Raw genomic sequence first — 23,374 nt, 5'->3', positions numbered from 1 at the left:
AGCAAGGTTCAGCCTGTAAGTATTTGTCATATACGTGTTTTTCAGATGTTAAAGTCCCAAAATCTATTGAAGCTAGATACCCCCTTTCCCAAAACAGAGGTGAAAGTATCCTAAAGCAGTACCTGATCAACACTGGATTATACTTAAAGCTGAAAAAAGTACTCGTTTTTTGGCTTCAACAGCAAAACACAAAACGATCTCTAACACTGCGAATCTGCAGTCACTGGTGAGTTACTTTCAGAAGACACGAATCTCCTCCTAATCTCAACATTGTTGCTTCTTCTCAGAAGACTTTCAGTGCTCTAACGCTTTTAGTAACATAGCCGCTATTGTCATGGTATAGATCTGTATATACACGGTGGTAGCATTTTTATGTCACCCAAGTGCTCCTATAGATGTTAAACTACCCGCAGAAGTGCTCAAATCTACTTAGCCTCTATTTTATAGGAATAAGAAATTCTGTCAGAAGAAAAAAAAAAAAATACACCCAGCGTTTTATCTCCACTAGGATGTGCAGTTAACATGCTATCCAGTGAGTGATGGCATCTTTCATTACTCAGCTAGACTCCTAAAATCAGTTCTGCAGCTTCCATGACAGCTAGGCATGACTTCAGTCATCTTCTAACAGTATTAAAGAGATATAAAATTCTGCCCAGTGGTATATTTATAAACTACAAAAACTACCACAAAATAATTTATAGCTACTCTTTGGAAACACAACCTGACTGCTATTTCCTGATTCCTTGCCTCCAAGTAAAGGTCATTGAGGGCACTGATGAAATAATGCATTGACAAAGAAATAGTTTTAGCTAGGACATTTCAGTAGACAATATACTGAGCAAATTATTCTACACAAATTGTGATTAGGAGACACTATACTATGCATGACAAATCTCAGCAATATGGAAAGCTGTCTTTAAATGAACTAGTTTCTACAGATGAAGATTGAGATACTTTATGATTTCATACAAATATTTCAGCCATAGCATTTTAAGAAATGTTGTATTTTCAAGTGCTGGTCACATTCTCAAAGCCACAAACAGTTTAAGAAAAAACAAAACTCCAAATTTGCTAAGGGAATATCTAACAACTACAAGATAAGCTCCATGAGTGAAATATCTAAGTTTAACCAACATATTCCTCCAGACAGAAGAGCGATCCCTATAAAGATGACATATTGTGCTTTATGTGCCAGACTTCATCTCTTTGAATATCATCAGTCAAAAAAGTGGCATGAGAATTCAGAATCTGAAACCCTTTCTAGATTTTATAAATCTGAATGCTATCTCCAGGTGAAGACAACTAAATCAGCAATTTCCACGAAAACAAAATCTGCTTTTATTTTATAAAATAACCCAATTAGAGTATTTACATGGTTAAGTGAGAAATGTGGGCTCAAGCACCTTTCTCAGTTTATTTCTAACCTGGTAACTGAATCACTAAGTATTAGATTGGGACAAGAAATCTACTTGAATGGGGATCATTGTACAGTCAGAAATGTAGCATCAGCCATGGAACGTTCAGTTTTATAACAGGGTGCAAAATCAGACAATACTTCCCCGATTTTATAGACCATGAATACAACTTAAAACTGCTGGACTAAATGCTGTGTTGTCTGTTTCATTTCTTCCATGTCTGTTTTCTGGGCCAGATCCCTCAAAGACTTAGATACAGAGGGTTTTTTTTTATTCTGATGATCTCAGACAGACTTGTGTAAAAAAGATACCACGTTGCTTTTATCAGCCAAGACAGAGAAATGAAATTGGGATGCACATACACTTTTGTGAACACATGGCTTCTTTATTCTGAACTTGAAGACTTCAAACATCAGATTTACTTTACTTTTTGTTATTTTAACATTATGCCACTACAGACTTCTGTATCAAATTACAACTGTCCACTAAATAAACTCAACAGCATGATGGAAGCACATAAAATACAGTTTCAACCCAACTAAAACCTCACAATCAGATTTAGGAAATCTGCAATATGCGAAGTGCTTGGTAGCTCTCTCAAACACACCAACCCAAAACTAGACAGCAAAAAGCCATCTTGAGACCTACTGCTAAGTCCTTTTCCATGATATTCCCCATCCTCCCTTTGAAAGAAAGGAAGTGGCAGTCAAACATTGATTTTGGATTTCCTCTGCTAATTTACTTTTTCTTTGTATTGGATAAGTCTGGGCTATTTCCATAGAGACTAATAAACGTTTTTGAGTGATTCCTCGATTCCCACAGTGACTATGGGACATTTGCAATCCTCAATTTTTTACAAAATAAGCCCAGAAAAAAAGCACACCACAGGGAAGAAAACAGGTCATTCAATACATACATCCTGCAAAATTTAGCATTTGTACTCAGCTCTTGTTTGTAGAAAAGAATCAGAAAGGACTTCCCCATGGAAAAAGAGCATCAAGACTGTAAATCCAAGGAATTATGTATGAGAAAGCACAGAGTTTTAAATCTTTACAGGTTTCATTAACTCAGATATCTTGTCACTTAAGATGAAAGAACCAGTGAACAGAAAGTAATCAGTTTTCTCATTATTAAAACATAAGAAAAAGCTATTTGAAAACTTTGGTCTGTTTTTCTGGTTCTTGTTGTCTCTCCTTAACACTTAAACCACCAAACAATAAAACGTGAGGCAGAGAAAAGCAACTGTGAAAATTTACAGAATTGTTTTCTAAATACAGTATTTCAGATTTGCACGTATTAGAGTATGTTGCAGGACTAGAAACTCAGTGTTCCATGGCCCTCAGTACTGCTGTTCCAATGACCAGGAAACTGATGGGAACTATTTAATAAATGATCTATTAATACCATAATAACTAAAACTATATCTTTGCCATCCTAACTTACACACTGAATTTCTTTTGTCTCAATTCTTTGTCCATTACTGACAATATTTCAAACACAGATTTTAAGACTTCATAAAAAATGTCTTCTATATGCAAGCATTTCATTATTTCATTTCATATGTCTTTGTGCACAATATATATCAGTATATAGTTTTTTAAGAAACAACCAGTAACCCAGCTTAGAAGCCCTATCAAACTGACATCTACACAGCACAGTAGTGGTTAAGAATCCCATTTAATCTTTTAAGTTAATTTACCTGTTGATCAGTTGATGTACGCTGCTGAACTGCATCATGGCTCACAGAGCCTTTTTTGACTTGTATCCTGCCAGGTGGAGGAGGAGGAATCACACCTGAATATGAAGCTGGGTTATCAGCATCTGAAGAATACAAGGTTGTGTGTCTTGACTCTTGTTCATTCTTTGACACAACAAATCTGGGAAGAGGGAGGTCCTTTACTGTTAAAAAAATAAAGCAGGACATTTACTATATATAAGTATGATGATTAAAAATAGAAACACTGCTCTATTTTGAAGTTCAAATTTCACATGTTCAATTCTTTACACACTGAGACTGCTGCTACAGTCAAGCCAACACCTGGCAGCTGGAAAAAGCAAACACCTATTCTGTATTAGACTTCATGATTCTGCTACCCAAGTTCTAACTTTGGGACACAAAGATGACTTCACACTGCTCCATTACAGCTTTAAACCACAACTGTGCATTAAATGCAGCAGCAACCAGATAATCTGGATTTATATAATTTTTTGTTAATTTTGTCAACATTTCATTACTGAATAATGATTTTCAAAATTTATCTACCATTCCTAGTGCATACAAAGAAGTAGGGTCTTCATATAGAATGGATCATCAGCAAAATAAATGCTAAAATACTGCAGTATATTCAGCATCATCTTTTGGTGAGCTAATGTCATGCTCTCATACTTAGAACACATAATATAATGTAGCCATATGAAAAAGTGTGATTATTGCTTAAACACACCTATACATACTTTTCTACAACAAAAGCTAAATTAATTAATTGGGAATACTGGAAATACAACTGGAAATATTCCAATGTCACCTCACTGTGATATAAACAACTAAAATGCAAAATTTCTACAAAATGCTAGGAAGCCCATTAGCTTTATGTACCATGGTTCAGAGCAGCACAACACAGAAATGATATTATGAAAAACTTCAATTTCCCACTGCAAGATTTCTACCATTTTTATCCAAACTGCAATCTTCTTAGTGCTCCACTCTGAATAAACACAAATTGTGAATTTGCTGTACAGCTTACTTAGAAATTATGTCTCCAACACAGAACAAAATTACAAGCATGGCTCAAATTTAATTTCTCTTGCTGACTGCTTACGTAAATTGCTTCTGGTACTGAGAATGAGTCAGTGGTACTACAACTATATTAAAATATGACATGAAATTGCATACTGTTTATTACATGAGCATTATACCCCATGCTGCAGCAGGAAAGTAACAAATAAACAGCAAACCATAGTCAGCCAAAAAGTGAAAAAGCCATTGCATACAAGTAAAAATGTGTATGTCTGCAAAACCAGGAAAATACAGACACCAGATGATCCAACTGACACAGAGCATGTCTGTGCAATCGGCTGTGCCAGCACAAGTCACAAAATAATAGAGGACTCAAAAGAAACACAAAATACTCTGCTGTCTTCTTTAAAAGCAAGACTAGATAAATATAGGTTTGTTTAGCTCTACTGAGTTCCTTCGTGACTAACCTGCTATTTTTACCTCTCTCCTCTCTGACTTTTTCCAGTAACAGCAGAAAAATCTCATTTCAACACAAATATTTGTTACCATTCAGAAATCCCTCAATTATGAATGTGAGAGCTGTCATGAATGGAACTAACCTTGATACTGAATATATTAAAAGAGTTCTCTGTACTTTTTATGCCCACATCCTTCCTAATGTTTTCTTCCACCAAAAGCTGCATTTCTTACTTAAAAAATAAATATTTATTTGAAATAGACACTGCTCTTTCATGTCTCAATTTTTAGCTTCCTGGAAGGAAAATTTTCTGGGACAAAGGAACGACAGCTTTGGAGGCTTGTAGTATAACAACTACTGCCAGTATTCTTACTCTACTGCCCATCTGAGTAAGAGCACTTGAGAACCAGTTGGACCACACTTATGCTAGACTTAGTATTGACTAACTCAGATACAGCAAATTTCTTGTCTACTGGCAAGACACACACCAAAAATCAAAAGGAACAAGTAGGAAGGTGAAAAAAATTCCCAAGATAAAAGAAAGAAAAAAATTAAGAAAATCTATAGAATGTATATAAAATGGAGAACTAAAAAGTAGATATCAAAAATATAAGCTTTAACTAATTCAAAATGTCTGAAGAGAGAAAGAGTATCCAGCTTAGTTTGGGATGGCTCTAACAGTTCATCTTCAAGACATCCTGGAGATGGAATATGGGCAGGACTAAATTTGCAAAGCTCAGAATCATTTTATCAGCCTGCTGCATTTTAATTATTGAGTTAGCTGTTACAACAACACTTGAATCATTCTAGAAGCAGGAAATTCATAGATAGGACTGGAACCACTGCAACCAAGGCAACAGACCATAGCTAAAAACAGTTAGGGTAAAAATAAATGTTCTCTCTATTGTACTTGCATTCTGTAGGCTTGGAACCAGTTACAGAAAATTATTCCTAGAAGTTCAGAAATCATTACAAGTATTTCTAATATTGTCATGAACCAAGGAAATTATTAATGTGAAATTAAAGTTCCAATCGTTGTTAACTTTATAGCAGCATATTTTATATTTTGAAATTAACTCTGTACCTTCATTTAATTATTTCCTTCAAAATTCTTGTGATTTCTCTTTTTTTTTTTAATAGAAACACTTCTTCTGGTTAAGGTATCTCACATTAAAATAAAACCAAGCTTATAAAATCCCTGTAAAAAGCCTACATACAGATTTGTCTTTCCCTTCTCCAACAGGCATTTGATGAGAAATTCCACAGTTGTTTGATCCAGTTCCAGTTTTATCAGTTTTAAGAGTTGAAGGTTCTTTTTCCAGCTTTCTCATTTTAGGGCATTTTACTACAACTTACTAAAGCTTTAGATTAGGGAACACATTAGGAAGACTAGGGAAATAGTTTATAAACACACAGCAGCTTATAAACAGAATGGAACTTGAATACTAGCAAAACATTGAGTAAAACAATGAACTTTTCCAAAAAGCTACAAGACCCCATGAAAGCAGTATAAACAGTTTGTATGAGCCCAGCATAAACATAACTGTGAAAGTATAGACAGTGATTACGTTATTTTTAATAGCTTTGTCAAATACTTCAGTCATATCAGACTGTTTTTAAATCTCCTTAACTGCTGTTTAATCTATATTGTTTAGACACAAAAACCTCCAAAGATTTCTTTCATTTACTAGCATATAAAAATCATAACATTATTCTACAGATATGAAATCTACTAGTAAAGGCACTCTAAGGCAAAACTGTGCTCCAAAGAGATTTTTAACTTATGAGTTGTGTACTATAATGCAAGGGCTATAATGCCTTAAAATTCCTTACTTCATCTTTCTATGCCATTTTCATCTTACAGAACAAGGACATGGGTCAACTTATCTCTTTCAGAGGCTAGAGAAGAGCCTCACATCAAAGCTCTTCTTGCAGCTCAAAACCATCTTCCCAGAATAAGCCTTCCTCCTGTTTCACCACCTATATCACAGCTGACCCTTGAAAAGCAGGGTAACAGGTGATTTGGCCAATAACAGACTTCAAAGATCTTTCACAGGTCGAGGTTATCACTAATAAAAAACCTTAAACTAATCTTCGTATCTTCTCTTAGAAGGGAAAAAAATGTCAAACCAAGAGCAAAGAAATGTAATATTAGAAAAGATAACCTTCCGTTTGTCACAATCAAGGTTTTGGAAACACAGCAGCTACAAAAGCCTTCAAATGCTGCATTCTTCTTCTCCTTCCAGTTTACTTTACTCCTCTTAATACTTCACTCAGAGGACACAGCACACAGTTTCTCATATCAGTCATCAATCTATAGAATTAACTTGCTCCCATGTAGTAGGTACAAGTTATTAATTTGTCCCACTATGAATGCAATACTTATTCAATGAATAAGGTATTTCAACTGGTATTTACTGCACATTAAGAAAACACTGTCTCTCCACATTTTTAAATTAGCAACATGTATAAAGACATATCACACTAATTTACAAGGTTATTCTGTAAGAATATGTGAGTCAACTACCAATAATTGTACTCAGCAACTCAATCTCCACTCCCCCAGTCCTGTGATTTACCTGTATTTAAGCTTTCCACTCTTAGAGGGAGACCAGATTGGGCCACAGCAACGAGTTTCAAAGCAATGTAAAATTGACTTCTTCCGAAATAGCCAAGTCTTGTTGCACCACAGAGCTCCATAATCTGAAAGGAAACACAGTTACTTATAGAAAGACATGTTAAACACAACTGCTATACAGATTTCATCGATTTCAGAGTAGCCTGCTATGTTTTCAAACATACTGACTGCATCCCGCTCCACAATGATGACCTGCAATCTTATTGAGGGGCATTCCAGTTTGTGCCAGGTCACTGATAAGATACTAAGCATGAAAAATTCCAAATCAGACTCTCAGAGCTAAATGATCCAGACTGCCTTTTTATCTACTGAGCAGTCTCATGTAGACTGCAATGTTCCAAATGAGACACAAGGATGCTCTTGGAAGACCACAGTGAAACACTTGTTGAAGTCAATGTAGATGGCATCACTGCTTCTCTCTCCTCAACCACAGCTCCAGACAATCTGCTGGACAAGTACTCTTGGTAATCTTAATTACTGTTTTCACCTTCATATGCCTAGAAATGGCTTCTAAACACAATTCCTCAGGGATCAAACTGCAGCTGACCAGTATGCAGTTCCTCAAATAAATCTTCCCTTACATTCCTGAAGGTGATTGCTGCATCTTCCTCCAGTCATTGAGACATAACCCTAATCTCCAAAACTATTCAAAGAGAGAGATGGCTTGCAACATTAGCTACCTCTCTCAATATGCTCAGAAGGATCCCACCTAATCCCATGGATTGGATATTTCTTTAGAGACCCATCATATTTCTGTAATACTACTAGTTTCTCTCTTTCAATCTCATCTCAGGCACAGAAGTCCAAGAAACTGGGCCTGTGACCATCAGCACAGAGAATCTCAGACCAATTTACATGCATAGGCATTAATTTCCATCCTCATCCTTCCCACCTGAGCTCACTCATGTTCCCTTGTTGGCAAACCTGGTCTCTTGTCACATCTGCCCATTTTCCTGACTACTGGGATGTACTAATAGTGGATTTAGAGAAAGCTGTCCTGAAAGGTTTCCTAGCTTTCAGAAGACACAGTTCTGAGTGCAGAGGAGTCCTACTTGCAGCAAGCTCCAGCTGAAAAAGTGAATTACATTTTCACATAGCAATAAATGAGCTACCCAATGCACAAGCTGTTAGCCTGTGTGTTTCAGCACCACCAGAGCAGAAAACAGATTTCAGTAACTCCATTCAATGGATCAGGTGAGTTTATCAACTACAACCGAGCCAGATACAGTTCAACAAAAAATTACTTGGTTATTTCATTGCCATGCACCAGAATTCTGCAACCTCATGAAAATAAGCTGCTGTAAAACCCGTCACAGGAAGGTGTGGGATATTGACAAACTCTTAGTTCCAGAAAAGTCACAAGAAGATCAGCAGGTTTAGAGCTGTACATGCAGCTCAAATCCTGCTGGACAAAAACTATTGCATTAAAACACTAGTCTGTGTCTGCATCACACTTCACATATTGCCCCACAGCTCCTCTGTTTTTGTATTTTGTATTTTCCCATTGTAGTATTTCTGCAGCATGATGTCTGGAGAGAAGTTAGGGGATCACAGCGTGTTTTCCAAACTCTATTGAATAAAAAAATAATTCAATACAGTTGAACTCATACTAATTTCAACAGGTTGGTTGGACTACAAAAAGTGTCACCAAGAAAAAAGTGACAGTGTAAATTGACAGATGACAATTCAAATAAAAGCAAAGGCATCAACATCTAAATCTTTACTCAAACTAATGCCAAAAATAATTATACTGAGTTTAAATAACTAGCAGAGCTAAAGCAGTGGAGATTCAAGAGACAGCTAGGAATCTAAACCAGTGTGACAGCAAAAGCAATTATTTTTTAAAGCACTGTATGCTAGAAGACTGATGGAATATTTCCATACTTGACTACAAGAAAAATAGAAAAAGCTTGTGGCTTAGCACAAATAAATGAATTAACCAGACCTTCATGAGTGTTATGAAAAGAAACAAAGATAGAGGCATTTTGAGCTTATGGAATCTTTAGTCAGTAATGGATTTGTACAATTTTAAAGCCACTGCTTAACTACAAGTTACCTTTTGTTGGAGTTTGTCAGTATTGCCAGATAGAAAAAAAAAACTTCAGCTAAAAACTGAGTTAATAACTACGCTACTGTGACAAGTATGAGAAAGGAAAGGCAAGCACGGATTCAAAGTAAATATATATTAAGTACATCAGATATAAGTATCAAGAAAAGCAAAAAGCTAAGGATACAAAAAACAAAACAAAACAAAAACACCCAATCCTCCCCATCCACTCCGCCCGCCCCCCCCCCCCGAAAAATGCTCTTCTGCTGCTGAACAAGAGGTGTCAAATCCACTCATAGCTAAAGGAGTCCTCTGTTTCAAATACAGAATATAATCTAATTAGGTTATATTGAAGGTTGAGTAAAACCATTAGATGCAAACATCTAGTAGAAACTCCTCTACTGAGTGACATCATACCCAAACACACTCAAAATGCTGTACCTGGAAAATCCCTGAAGCAGGATTTAAACATGAAACAGGTAATCAGCTATACTGAATGGGGGAATAATAATAAAAAATTATCAAAGGATTCCTTCTCTGAGATTTAGGTTTAGGGCTTTCATCAGCTTAAGAAGAGAGGATAAGGAATTTCCCTAAACTCTTCAAGGAATGCAGAGCCATCTTCAAGACAAAATGCTTCACAATTGTTTTAATCTCCTTAGATATGAAGAACCTCAGATCACACTACTGCAATTAACTAGAGTAAGGCAAGCAACTCTGTGAAGCTCCAGAATTGTTGAAAGCCCTTGACACAAAAAACACCAACCCCCCTAAACAAACAAAAAACCCACAAAACCACACCTCTGTACAATTATTAAATTGCATGCTCAGTCATCATACTGCAAAGATGTAACAACATCATCAGAAATACCAGAAGCTGGCAGAAACCAGACATGGCTTTGAAAGCAGCATGCTGTCAAAGAGCACTGTTTCATGCAGATACCTTCTGCAACCCTTACAGGTTTCAAATAAGAGGCCCTTGAACTTGGAGAGGTTTGTGAACTTTTACAAATTCCAGGTGAAGTGGAACAAATCATTTCTCTATCAAATGCAGCAAAACACACTTCCCAGAACTCAGGAAATCTCTCTGGGAGAGTCTTCCAGAATATCACAGTCTCCCTGCCCCCAGGTTCTTCTACAAGGCAAATGAAGCCTATTATCTGTAAATATTATTCATGCAAAAGTACAACAGTATTTAAACAGGGATGACTTCAATGCTAAAACAATAAATGAAGCAACATGCATGCCACCTACACAGCAAAGATAAAAATATTTCATCTGCTTGAAGAGAGTTACTCAGGTACCTACTGTTCCATATGAGAGGGTGGCAAGAGGCAAAACCTGAACACAACTTTAGAGGGCTGGAAGTTACAACACAGGCTGTGTGCTAACAGGAGGAGGAGTGAACAAACTTAGAGGAGGACATTTTCTGTCTTCTCATTCAAACTAGAGCATTGTTAATCAAAAAAGAAGTTTTAGACCAAGAACATAAATACGAAAATTGTTAAACACAAAGGAACCCTACACAGAATCACAGAATAGTTGAACTTGGAAAGGTACTCTGGAGATCATTTGCTCCACTCCCCCTGCTCAAAGCAGGCTCAGCATGTTGCTTTGGACTGTGTCCAGTTGGGATTTTGAGTATATAAATCCAAGCAGGGAAAACTCTACAACCGCTCTAGAAAACCTCTTTGAGTGATCACCTTTACAGTAACAAAGGTTTCTCTTATGTTTAAATCTAACAAAGACCATGAACAATACCATGTGAACCATGCACCAGAAATACAAAACAAGTTTTCACATTCATTATAAAATATGTATTTGACACAAATTTGAGTTAAACTAGACCCTATGAATATACTTGTGCTTCAATATTTAGAAAATTATTTTGAGTTTTACTGTGCATATTAACAATAACCTTCAAATGAAAAACAAGCATTAAACAGTTGTTTACTTAAGATACAAAAAAGATAAAAAATGAAATTTAACAATTTCCTTCAGTTTTGTTAGTTAATAAAAATGTAACTGATTATGAAATAATTTTAATTTAGTTTAAAATTTAAAAATGTAACATATCAACAATGTTAGAATGCTGTCCAATTTGAAAGTTTATTAGAGTACAACCTCAAATTGGGTTTTAGAATACTGTCCTACAATGATGCTTTCCTGAAGTCATGTACTCTACTCACCCCAGCTACAACAAAAACTAGACACATCTCTACTGTAATTCAGGGATATGTAATATAAATTGAAAAAATATTTCCTAATCATTGCTATTGTAGCAGAAGAAAAAAACCCTGACATCCCTACACACTGAAGAACAATGAAAATTGCCTTCACTCGTTTCTTCCTAGCTTGAATACATTTATTTCCTCCCAATTCATTATCTTCTAATCACATTATTCTGCAACTGCTGTTAGATCAATTCCTGTCACTTCATTTATCTCAGTCTATCTCACTAATTACTGACCATAGCCTGGCACAGTTTTCCCAACTACAGTCTCTCACCTATTGTCAACTGGACAAAGCAATACTGATTAGTCTGCTAATATGAGTTAGAATTTTTAACTTCTCTTCAAAAATCTTGCTTGACAGGTAGCTTCACAGATGCAACAGTTGTTGCAAGACAGAGAACTGACAAAGATCTTTCTTTTGATGAGTTATTTTTAACCAAGTCAAGTCTCTGACCCAGTTCTTCACATGGCTCCACAAAGCTTGGCACAAGGTGGAACACAAATAAAAAAAAACCAAAAACATTTGTAGACAGATAAAAAAAGAATGCCACAAAAAGAAACAGTCCAAGCATTGCTCTGAATTCCATGTTTCACAACATTGCAAACATTTAAAGTCTTACACCTATCCAAAGATCATTTGCAAAATGCATCTATGAATGGTAACAAATACTGCTATATTTAATATTTAGTCAGTATGAAGCAGAAAATGGTCATGTGCTGCTGAACAGCAAGTGTAAAATTACCTCTAATATATATATTTACCTTATTAGGTACTTAGGCATTGTAGTAAATATAGTTAATCAGTTAATACTAAGAATTCCAAGGCACAGAATATATTCAGGACATTGCTGTTCTCTGTTGCATAACAAATAGGTTTTACTGATTGTTCCATGAAGATGCATCTCAGTCTTCAGCTTCAGAACACAGGCTTTGAAAGAAATAATACCAACAGTGCTGGAGGACTTCCAAGACAACACACACTCTCTGGCAGTGAACTATTTAGAGTCTCTTACTGTCTGAGCTTTTCCTAATACTTCTTTGCCCTTGATTTTCACACTGCACAGATCCACAGTGGAAGCAAACTTCTAAAATGCCACCGGGAAGAAAAAGCTACTCATCAGCTTGGACAATTAATTCTCTACAGATACCTAGAACTAAGATTTCCCATTCCACAGGTCATTTCAGGGTCAAACATACATCTGTTTCAGTTAAATGAAATTTCAGAATTAATCACATCAGAAATAATTAGCTGTTCAAAAAATGACCCAGTATTTTAAGGCTCAGAGGAATTATTCTGCCCCTGTACTTTGGGATCTGTTTTACAAGCATGCCCACTCCTTGAGTACAGGGTTGTCAGATTTGGAGTCATGCTTTCACTTTGTTCATAGAAAAGCAGCGAAAAGCACTGGAAATTTTGAACTCTGATTTATGACAAACAATAAATTCTTAACAGGTGAATATGCTGAACACCACATACACAAACCTCACAGGACTTTTATTGCTGCTGGTGCAGTTACACTTTAGGTAATTCCTGAGCTTAACCCATTCCAAAAGGCCTGCAACACCTCTTGTTATTCCTGGAAGCACACAGATTCACAATGCATTAGCCTAATTTATTAAAGACAGTTCCTAATGCAGTAACAGCTTTTTTGATTTTTCCATTTGCAATCCAAGTTTGTGGTCTTTCTAACAGCTTCTACAAAAGCTGTTACAAGCTCTACACATGAATCTGATCTGCAGAGCCTCTCATGCACAGCTCCATGGCTCTCCAGAGGTCAGCAATCCATTCTGATCTGGTAGCACATGGCAACCACCACCCATCAATCCACAAAGAGGAGGCAGGTACAGCCTACATGCAACTACAAGAATCTGACTTAGAGGAGCCACTTTTCCAAATGTCTAGAGTAACAGACTGCCCTACTTGACTACAACTCAGAGAAAATATTGCCATATACTCTCAAAACCAGGGCAGAATAAAGAATTGTACACCCTTCTGATATGTTCAGTAGCACCAACAAAGGACAATACAGATAGCCAGATGAATACTCACTTAGAAAGCAACTACCATCCTCCCAAGTAAAAAGACACACCTGGAAGACCTCAAGGCAGAATTGCTCTTTGCTTGTACTGCTGGGTTGCTTTTTTTTTTTTTTTTTTTCAGAGTAGATGTTCATGAGAAAGACACTTTACAAGCAGAAATGGTAATAAAGCAGCCAGAAGAACTGGAAATTAAAAAAAAAAAAAACACAAATCTGCAACAGCAAAAGACAGCCTGGGGAAACTACAAGAACAATTTCTCATTTTTGATGAATAAAGAGAAGCACTTTGAAAGTGAGATATTCCACATACCTGCATTCTCTTACTATGTAATTTTAGTTTAGTGCTTAACCTAAATAGCTCCTCCCTCCTCTGCTCTCAGCTGCAGTTCCCCATTCCTGAGCAGTAACTGCTGCTTATCTGTCCAGTCACACAATGTGACCACTCCACTCAGCAAGCCAACAAAAAGTTACTGTGTTATTTTCTCTTTTATTAAACTGAATCTGTCTACTGTACAACCAACAAACACCTCAGCAGACCTTCAGAAGTTTACTCACAGGCTTCATTTACAATAGAAAAAGTACAAGGTTTTTTTGAACAAACTGCAATGAATCTTATAGCATACATACCTCACTGGTCAACATCAGATAGTTACAACTTGTTTTTAGGTTTGCAGTTTATGTTTTTGACAAGCAGAAACTGCAAACAAGCCTCAGCTGGCACACACAGCATGGCATTCTTCATCTGTAATCTTCTGCAGCACTTGGTCTTACTCTTGCAATCATTAGAAGTCCAACTGAATACTTATGAAGACTAACCAAGCTCTAACTTTATGTGTTGTTTGCTTGTTCTTATGTGTGTTCTTAAGTTTATGTGAGTAAATAACTTCTGAAGCTCTACCAATGTAGAGCTCTTCAGAATGTAATTTAACTCCCTTAGCATAAACAAATGAATGGAATTACTTGTGTATACTTATCAAGAAAGCATCTAGCTTCAGCAGGCACTGAAGAGATACTTCACAAATATTCTAATTGTGGCTGCTCCTATCATGCAGCATTAGGTGGAATATTTTTTTCGTAATACGAAAAGCTGAAGAGAGGAACATTTATACAGACATTTTCATTCCTTTCAGACCTTCTCTATAATTGAAGCATTCCAGTGATTGATATTCTTTGCTAATAATTATTTTCTTTCTCTTTCATTAAATTTTTAACATTTCCCTCATACATCACCTTCTGTTATTATGCCAGAACAATACTAACAGAAAAAACCCTCAAAGAACGAGCACAACCTTCTGGGTTTTTTTGCTAATGTAAAATGAAGATTAAGGCATTCTCTGATCCCAGATTTAGTGGTCATGCTGTGGCCTGGACAAATGTGATTCCTGTTATTCCTGAGCACATCCATGTAAGTTTACAGGAAGCTACCGTGTCCAGTACTTTACAGTCCATCCCAGTCTTTTTTCCTCTGAGCATCAATCTGAGCACTGTTAAATAGTTACTTAGCTTTGCACTGTTCTCCTCTTCCCACTGAGGCCAAGAAGCCTTAACAATGTGTCTATCAAAATTTAAACAAACCTTGGTTAAAGTTTTAAAACCTGCACATTTACAGAGCTACATTTGACACTCCATTGTTAACATTGTCTTAAATTATTTAAGAGGCTTCAAATCAGAAAAAACAAGTCATTCACGCTATTGTAATAATAACAGACTTTTCTACAAAATTCCCAACCACTAGTCTGCAGCAGGAGTATGTCAGCACCTAATGCTAAATTTTACACAGCTGGTCATCCATTTCTGGGATTATTGAAGTTGAAAGATATATTCAAAACTGAGCCTACACATTGCTCTGTTACCATACTTCAGAAGTATTTTAGATGTCAGAAGTCAGTAATTCCAGAAATTCAGGTCAGACTATCATCTTTTCCAAGTTTTTTAACTTCTCAAAACACAGTTTCTGTGTACAGTTCCTGTACACAGTCAGACCTGCCTAAATGATGTTGTATTTTTGTATAACAAGTGTAGGGATAATTTAACACTTCAGATGCTAACCCCAGGTGGAAAAACAAGCAAGTCATGAACATTATCACCAATCTGGTATTTTAATTTAGAAAGAATGACATTGCTGGCTTAAGAATATTTTTATGAACAACAGAAATGCTAAAGGAAAAAGAATAATAGGGAAATATTATATTAATCATTATTGGAACTCCACTGAGAAAAAATCATATTTCTCCCACACTCACTTATGACTAACAGAACTCCAATCTGACATCTAGGAACTCTACAAGAAGGACCAACCTAAAACAGCAAATATTTATGACCAAACAGGTAGAAAACTTGTCTGCAAGGACTATTACTTTGAAAGCTAGTAAATACAATTGAAAAGTCATAGAGACTGCCAGCAAAGTCCTATAATTTCACAGCATCTGCAGTAACATTTACAGAAGATTAGACTAAGATGAAGGCATGTTTGCCATTTTCCACAGTCAGTGAAGTAGTTAAAACTTCTAACACAAAAGAATCACTTTTACCGGTAAAACAACAAATTTACAATCCATAATTTTGTACAACCAACTGGATTGTAAGACAGCTGCATTTGCCAAAGGCCCTGATATTTCTGATTCTAGAATTCTATCCAATCATGTCAAAAAGGATATTAATCACCCCTGCTGTCATCTGACAGTATGTTTAAAAAGAAAAGAATAAACTGCTTTCAAACTAAGCTGAGCTGTGATACTTGAAATTATCTGAGTGCTGTGTTGGCATACAGAATTATGAAGGAATTATTTACTATGTAAGTGACTGTACAGTATGAATACCAATTTCAAAGGCTCAAAAGCAATTACATCAAGAAATATAAGTCTAATTCTAATAGACTTAATCTAAAGTCCTAAAGTTTTGCCATTTTTGTTTCAAAAAACAATGACTGTTCTCCTCGTAAATGCTGCTGGGATATGAGACCACTCCAACTAGTTAACTATAAAAAGAAATTAATTTTCAGCCCACTATAGTCTCTGTGAAAGTAACATTGCTTAAATAAAGAATATTACCAGAATTCTGCAGAATGTCAAAGCATAATTCACAGGATAAAGAGCAGATTAAAAGCCATTCCTAACAGAAAGTACACACTTATGTACCTCATCAATACAGGGAATCAAAGCTAACCTACTGCTCAGCTGCAAGGAGAATACTCTATTACAGTGACATTTGAAGGAAAAAAATAGGTGATTCATAAATCAGATATTTTTAACTGCAGATCCGGGCACATACAACAGGTTTTTAACAACTTTTGTTTACTAAATGAGGACTGGAATACAGAATAATATATGTGTGCAAACATCTTTTATATGAAAACACATAAACGTGTACAAATTATGTGTAAATTAGGTAATTATAATAATAAGTCTACAGATTCATCAATTTTACTGTGCTCAGGCTAAACAAATACTACAGATTAGTAAGAAAATTGCTATAGTTAGAGATATCTACACTGGAAGAACACTGTGACAAGGACCTGTTGCAAATATTGCCTCAAAATCTAAACTAATTTTAAATCTTTTCTATGTGACATTTTAATGTAAGATTCAAAATAATTTTTAAAGAACCAGAATGTATGAGTTGGATTAAATAAAGTGATATTTTTTCATTAGGGCTTGTTACAGACTACTTATAGGTCAGTATTAGAGATGAAAGCTTCTTATACAGCACACGTTTTAAAGATCTAAAGTGATATTATTTTAAATATACTCCAAATTCACATGACTGAAAAGAAGGCATGAAATTGACCATGTATGAGGAATACTAATTTTTTACCCCATCAGTTCTGAAAGAATAATTCAGCAAACAAACCAGAATGAGTTAGAGTCTTCTGCATGTCTCTACCTCACAGGCAATCCTGAGCATGCCCTGGCTCAGCTTCCATTCAAAGTTGGCATTTAGCAGACTCCACTGATTTGACAAACAGGCAGTTTTTTTGTAGGAAATTCATTGAAACAGTAACTGCAACAACACGATAACGGTAAACAAGCTGTTATTTTCTTAGATCCCCTTCTTTCTTCATCCATTTTCCAACAAATAAGCCAATATTTTTAAATCAAGAACCTGCAATTTTATTTTGCCACATTCTGCCTATAGATTGCAATTCCATTTATAATTGTGCTGCCTGACAGCAGATGAGCTCTGGCATTTGAGAAAACCACCAGTGCATCTTCTGTTCCCTCTATCTGCCAAAAACTACCACCCCAAGAACAACAGAAGGCAGCATACGCCTGTAACTCCGAGTCTGGACTTCTCAATGAAGCAGGTGCATCACGGATACACACTTTCTTACAACTTCTGATGTGAGGACAGCAAACTCACAGAGAGTTGAGGTAGACAACCAGAGTGTAATTTTTGCCATCAATTAAACAAGAACAAGAAAAACCAATCTCTCTGTAAAGACTTCTTAAAAATAAACAAAAAGCTTGAAAGTTGCTAACAACAGCCAAAAATAGCTTTATATGAGGCTTTTACTGGCCTAATAGAAGCCTACTGTAATTTAAGTAACTGGGCATGTTCAATTCATTTGTCAAAGTCTTTCTGACACCAAATTAGAAGTCAGGAATCATTGCTGTACAATGCCAGCACTGAAGATGACAGTTTATTCATTTTAGAGAAAATACATGCCAATACTCACATATTTGTAGTTTTATAGTAATGCTGTATTTTAAAGCAAGATGCTTTGATTCATTAATTTCAGATGAGTACCATATGCACCACTGACTTGCTTCTTGTCTGATTAAGTTTCTGTGATTCATAATCAAGAGTACAAATTCAGAAAATGTTCTACTATTAACTCACCTAAATAAGAATTCTACAGATGGAACAGCCACTATATTCATTCCATGCACAAGTAATAAGTTTCACAATACATTTTTTTGCTAACTGTAGCTTCTACAAGCCATTTCCCCACCACTGCAGAGACACCAAAAACAGACTTCATTAGCATACACACGTGAGCGTTTCAGGTCAGATGTGAAACATGATTTTGAACCCAATTTCCCAGAGCACACTCCTCCATCCAGCCACTCCACAACAGGCAACTATGTCTCTTTTGTATCAAGCTAACTAGAAGATACACCCCAGGACAGCACACAGTGAATCCCAGCGAACATTCAGTGCACAGGACCAGGCTGGAACTCCAGCAAAGGGAAGCTCCATAAGCACATAAACACGCTGGATGACAGCTCCTCAGGACAAATCGTGTTGTGTCACACTGCTTACACACACCAACACCAATGCACATGCAATTGAGCTGCAAGCTGAGGAAAGTGACAACTACGTTTGACAAAACCTTCTAATTTTTGGCTGAACAAGCTCCCTGGACCAGCTCACTGTCTGTTCAAAGGAGTCAGAGTGAGCTCCATCTTCCAGTGGTTTAAGCTAACACAAACCCCATGCCAGGTCACAACTAAAATATCCAATTGCTCTAGAACAAAGAAAGTTCTCTGCTTCCCCTCTGTCAAAGAGTTTTCCTGTCTCCTTTCTTGTGCTAGCACTGACATTCATTCAACCCCACTGTCACCTGATACAGAGTTACAACCAACAAAAAGCTGTGATTAATTTTCTGCCTACACAGCCCCCTATGCCAGTGTACAACAGCATTGGACAGGCACGAGTGTCTTTGAAAGAAGGAACACATGGCTGACGGAAGACAGGAGCACCTTCTTCAGTGCCAACTCACCATTAGATTTCTGTCAGCTGCAATGTGAAACCACACCCTGAGAGTGATCTGAAGACTCATAACTGTTGTGAAGTAGCTGGATTTCTTACCCCAACACACGCACTTTCATTCGCTCTTTTATGCAAGTCTTCTACGTGCATGTTCATTTCAGGGATGTGCATAAAAAAGAAGAAATGCAGGTTAATAGAGACTGGTGTTCTGACACATGCATTTTTGGCAGGGTATTTTTATTCTGATAATAAAGTTGTCCTTTTGTAGATGTGTATAAAATAGACATTTAGCTTTCCAGGGTGCTGTAGCTTGGTATACAACACCTGTAACAGTTTCAGTCTTCCTTGTGTTCATTTATCCCCACTACACAAACAGCTGACTGTGTCCCTCAGAGGGAGAAATTAAATTGATTAGGAACAATGAGAAACACATATTGACTTTTGCTCCTGTGAGACACATCTCTCACAAGGATGCAACTCTTAGCAAAAAAGGCTGCATATATATCCAGCCTTGAGATAACAGACTTGCAAGTAAAACTAGTCTAAAAATGCAACTGTAAGACATTTTAATTTCCAATGGAAACAGTTCTGAACTATTCAAAGGTACCTACCAACCACTGAAAAGGAAAAACTCTGAAGTAGTTCCTCAGGTCTACTTGGCCTCCTTGAGCTTGAAGAGCAACAATTTTACGCTATGTTTTGCACACCTACAAATGTGCTTAGCATTCATGTGACCAGTACTACACTTGCATTCCAGGATTATGTAAGGATTGGGTAACTGAATTAAGTTCATTTCCCCACAAGCATCAGGTGCTTCAAATGAACAGGTAAAAACACAGCACCCATGTGGTCAAAAGAAAATTCCATCTCCTTCACAGTGCTTCTCTATTTCTTAAACTATTTCATCCTGAGGTTTAAATTACACAGTCTCAGCTTCCAAACCATCAAATGCAATTTCCCTTTGAAGAACACCGATACAATATATTCATGCCTGTATTAACCTGGGGTAGAGCAATACCTTAAGAAGAACGCAAAATAACTAGACAACTAAATTCTTTTCCAAGTACAAGTACTTTACAGGTGACCAACTGTGATTGCACATGACACTCATAATGGGTCAAACTGCTAAGGGCATTTCAACTTTCTTTGTACTATTTACAGTCTCATTCCTCAGGCAATCTAATATCTTGTTTGCCATTTTAACTGCAAGGTTCTCCTTGAGATCACTACAGTGATAAGCCAGGTCTGTTTCTTGAGTTAATTTATTTAGGACCCACGGAATGATGCCCAAGTAGTCTCTCTTCAGATGCAGTTTACTTTGTAGGAAAATACCTGACCTCCTCTGCAAAAGATAAGGATATAATCTGTGGACACTTGTTTTTAAAATTCCAGGTCTTTCCAAACTCTTGAACTAAATTCCTGCATGAAATAAAATCTTTAGCATTAGCTTATATACACTGATTCAGAGAAGTTTTATGCAAAAGAAGTTTCTAAATACAGTGTAGATGTAAACATTCACTTTCCCTGGGATGATTTTTCTGAAACTGGTTGGCCACACACAAAAAGCAGCCGTGGGTGGCCCTTGAGAAACCTTACTCATAATACCGAGCATGCAGACTCTCCTACCATTAAGTCCAGTCTAACAAGTCATCAAATAAGAGATTACTGGTTTTACCAGGAAGAACCATTTCTTATTCAGCCCTCTCCCACTTCGTCGTGTCTTAAACTCATTTCAACTAATCAAGCTGGGAGGCCCAAAACACACCAACAGTCAGCCTAGTCAGTAAGTGTTCTCCTGGCACTGAATTTCAGCATCCTGCCATTTGTGTTTCTAGCAACAGTAAGTTTAATACTTGGTTAAAAGGGCTGCTTATCTCGCTAGGCTGAGGATGAAACCGCATAAAAGGCGGCACAGCTTTCTAAATACAGCTTTACCCATAGCAGCTTAAAAGACTACGTAAACTTTAAAGCACTGAACAATGACAGAGGGAACTGCAGAAGCAGCAAATTATTACAAATAGCTGTTCATAAGAATGGTTCACTGGGAATACGTTCCTCAAATACTCACATATGCATACTAAAGCAGACTTTCCCTTTCCTATGCAGGTAGCTCTGCAATACTGCTACATGTTTTAGACGTAACCTGGCCAAGGAAGTGCTAAAACTGTGCAAATACATCCTGCAAGTATGGAACCGTGTCAGTCTTAACATCACATTTTTCATTGTTAGAAACATTTGGCTGATGACAGGTAAGTTAATTCTTGCCGGCAAGTGATGTCCATAAAAGACTGCATGGCTTAGGTGAAGTGGACCAGTGTCAGTAGCTCCTAATGAAACAAAACCAGATTTCCTTCTGTGCTGCTTTTCATCAGCAGATCGTGGGGACAATCTCACTCATCCTCCCCAAAAAACTCTGGGGGTCTCACAGCTGTGGATGGCCGGCACACAATATTTTCCTACCTACCAGTTGCTGGACGCTGCCAGCAGAGACACCAGCAGCTCCTTCCCGGCCCTGCAGCCGGAGGTACATAAGGGGAAGGGGGGGTTGGCACAGACCCCGTGCCCCTCCCTTGCAGCTGGAGGGGCTCAGGTGGCCGGTCAGACAACAGCTCCATCCTACCGTGTCCAGTCCTGGGCTCCTCAGCTCAGGGATGACATGGAGCTGACAGACGGGGTCCAGCAGAGGGACACAAAGGTGATCAGGGGTCTGGAGCATTCTGATCAGGACAGACTAACAGAGCTGGGCCTGTTTAGGCTAGACAAGACTGAGAGAGGATCTCATTAATGCACATAAGTATCTCAAAGGGGATGGTGCCAGACTCCTCTTCAGACAGGATAAGGTGCAATGGCCATATACTAAAGCAAGTAAGTTTCACCTCAACACAAGGCAGAGGTGAAACTTACACTGTCCTTACACTGAGGACAGCAGAGGCTGTCCAGGGAGGTCGCGGAGTCTCTCTGGAGCCCTTCAAACCCCACCTGGACGTGCTCCTGTGCCACCTGCTCCAGGTGACCCTGCCTCGGCAGGCGCTTGTACGAGACGATCTCCACAGGTCCCTTCCAACCTCAAAGATCTGCGACCCGCGGCTCCCCGCCGGCGGGACGACCCCCGCCCAAGGGCTGCGGGGCGGGCGGAGGGGCAGGGCCGGGCCGGGGCCATTTCGGCACGGCGGGGCGGTGCCCGGGCCCGCCGCCCCCCGGGGGCCCGCGGCGGCGGCCGTACCTGCATGACCACGTCGTTGGGCAGCTGCGCGGCGCGGAAGAGCTCCAGGACGCGCCCGTTGGACGCCACCTTCTTGGTGCTCTCGGTGTCGCAGTAGGAGAAGAGGTCGCAGTAGTAGCGCTGCTCCGCCTCGCTGAGCGTCACCCCCTCCATCTTCCAGCGCCGCGGACCATCCGCGTGCGGCGGCGGGGCCGGGGAGGCGGCGGCGCGGCGGCGCCGGGGGGGCGCACACGGGACACACGCGCCGCCGGCGGCCGCGCGCGGGCGGCTGCTCGCACCTTCCCCCCGCCGCCCGCCCACGCGGCCGCGCGCCTGCGCGCCTCCCCCGCGCCTGCGCGCGCCGCCGCCCGGAAAGGGAGGCGTGGGGAGCGCCCAGCGCCGCCGACGGGCCGCCCCTCCGCGCCGGCGGCGGCGACGGAAGCGGGGCCGGGCCCGGGGCGGGGCCAGCGGGGAGAAGGCCCGGCGGCGCTCCCCGGCCTCCCGCCCCGCCCCGCGGTGCCGGCGCCATCCGCGGCGCCCTGGGGCCGGGGGGCAGCGGCCGTACGCGCGGCCCGGCCCCGCTCCGCAGCGCCCCCTGTGGGTATGGCGGGGCGGGGAGGGTGGCGGCCCCGCAGGCTCGGACCCCGGTGCGGGGCGTCTCGCTCTCTGGGCCGGCCGAGACTGCACAGGACCCCGAGGAAGCTGCCCGATAAATCAGGGGATGCTCAGCTGCCCGGCCTAGTGAGTCGTGTGAGAGGCTGAAGCAGTGCCGAGCAGCTTCCCGAGCCCGGCTTCACAGAATCACAGCTATAAGTGGTTGCCCTCCTCTATATGCTTCCTCTTCCCACCATCACTACTGTATGCATCAACACCACATAGCGCACAATAATGGC

General features: G+C 39.0%; 1 protein-coding gene across 18 annotated transcripts in view; it reads right to left on the bottom strand.

The window, feature by feature from the left end:
- Nucleotides 1-22,868, bottom strand: part of REPS1 (RALBP1 associated Eps domain containing 1) — a 63,037-nt gene extending 40,169 nt beyond the window's left edge. For 5 of the 18 annotated variants that reach the window (XM_079299202.1, XM_079299190.1, XM_079299201.1 and 2 more), the window contains exons 1-3: nt 22,503-22,861; nt 7,189-7,312; nt 3,115-3,314 (exon numbers count right to left, since the gene is read on the bottom strand). In XM_079299202.1, the coding sequence (XP_079155328.1) occupies nt 3,115-3,314; nt 7,189-7,312; nt 22,503-22,655 (477 nt within the window). In that variant the 5' untranslated portion in view covers nt 22,656-22,861. Of the gene's footprint in view, nt 1-3,114; nt 3,315-7,188; nt 7,313-19,289; nt 19,365-22,502 lie in introns of those variants that run through there. The other 13 variants (XM_079299200.1, XM_079299199.1, XM_079299191.1 and 10 more) reach the window with 9 other exon arrangements.
- Nucleotides 22,869-23,374: the final 506 nt, after the last annotated feature.

This window comes from Erithacus rubecula (assembly GCF_903797595.1).
Source record: "Erithacus rubecula genome assembly, chromosome: 2".
Classification (NCBI taxonomy): Eukaryota; Metazoa; Chordata; class Aves; order Passeriformes; family Muscicapidae; genus Erithacus; species Erithacus rubecula.
Note: the sequence above shows the minus strand (reverse complement) of the source record. Positions and strands in the feature narration are given on the sequence as shown.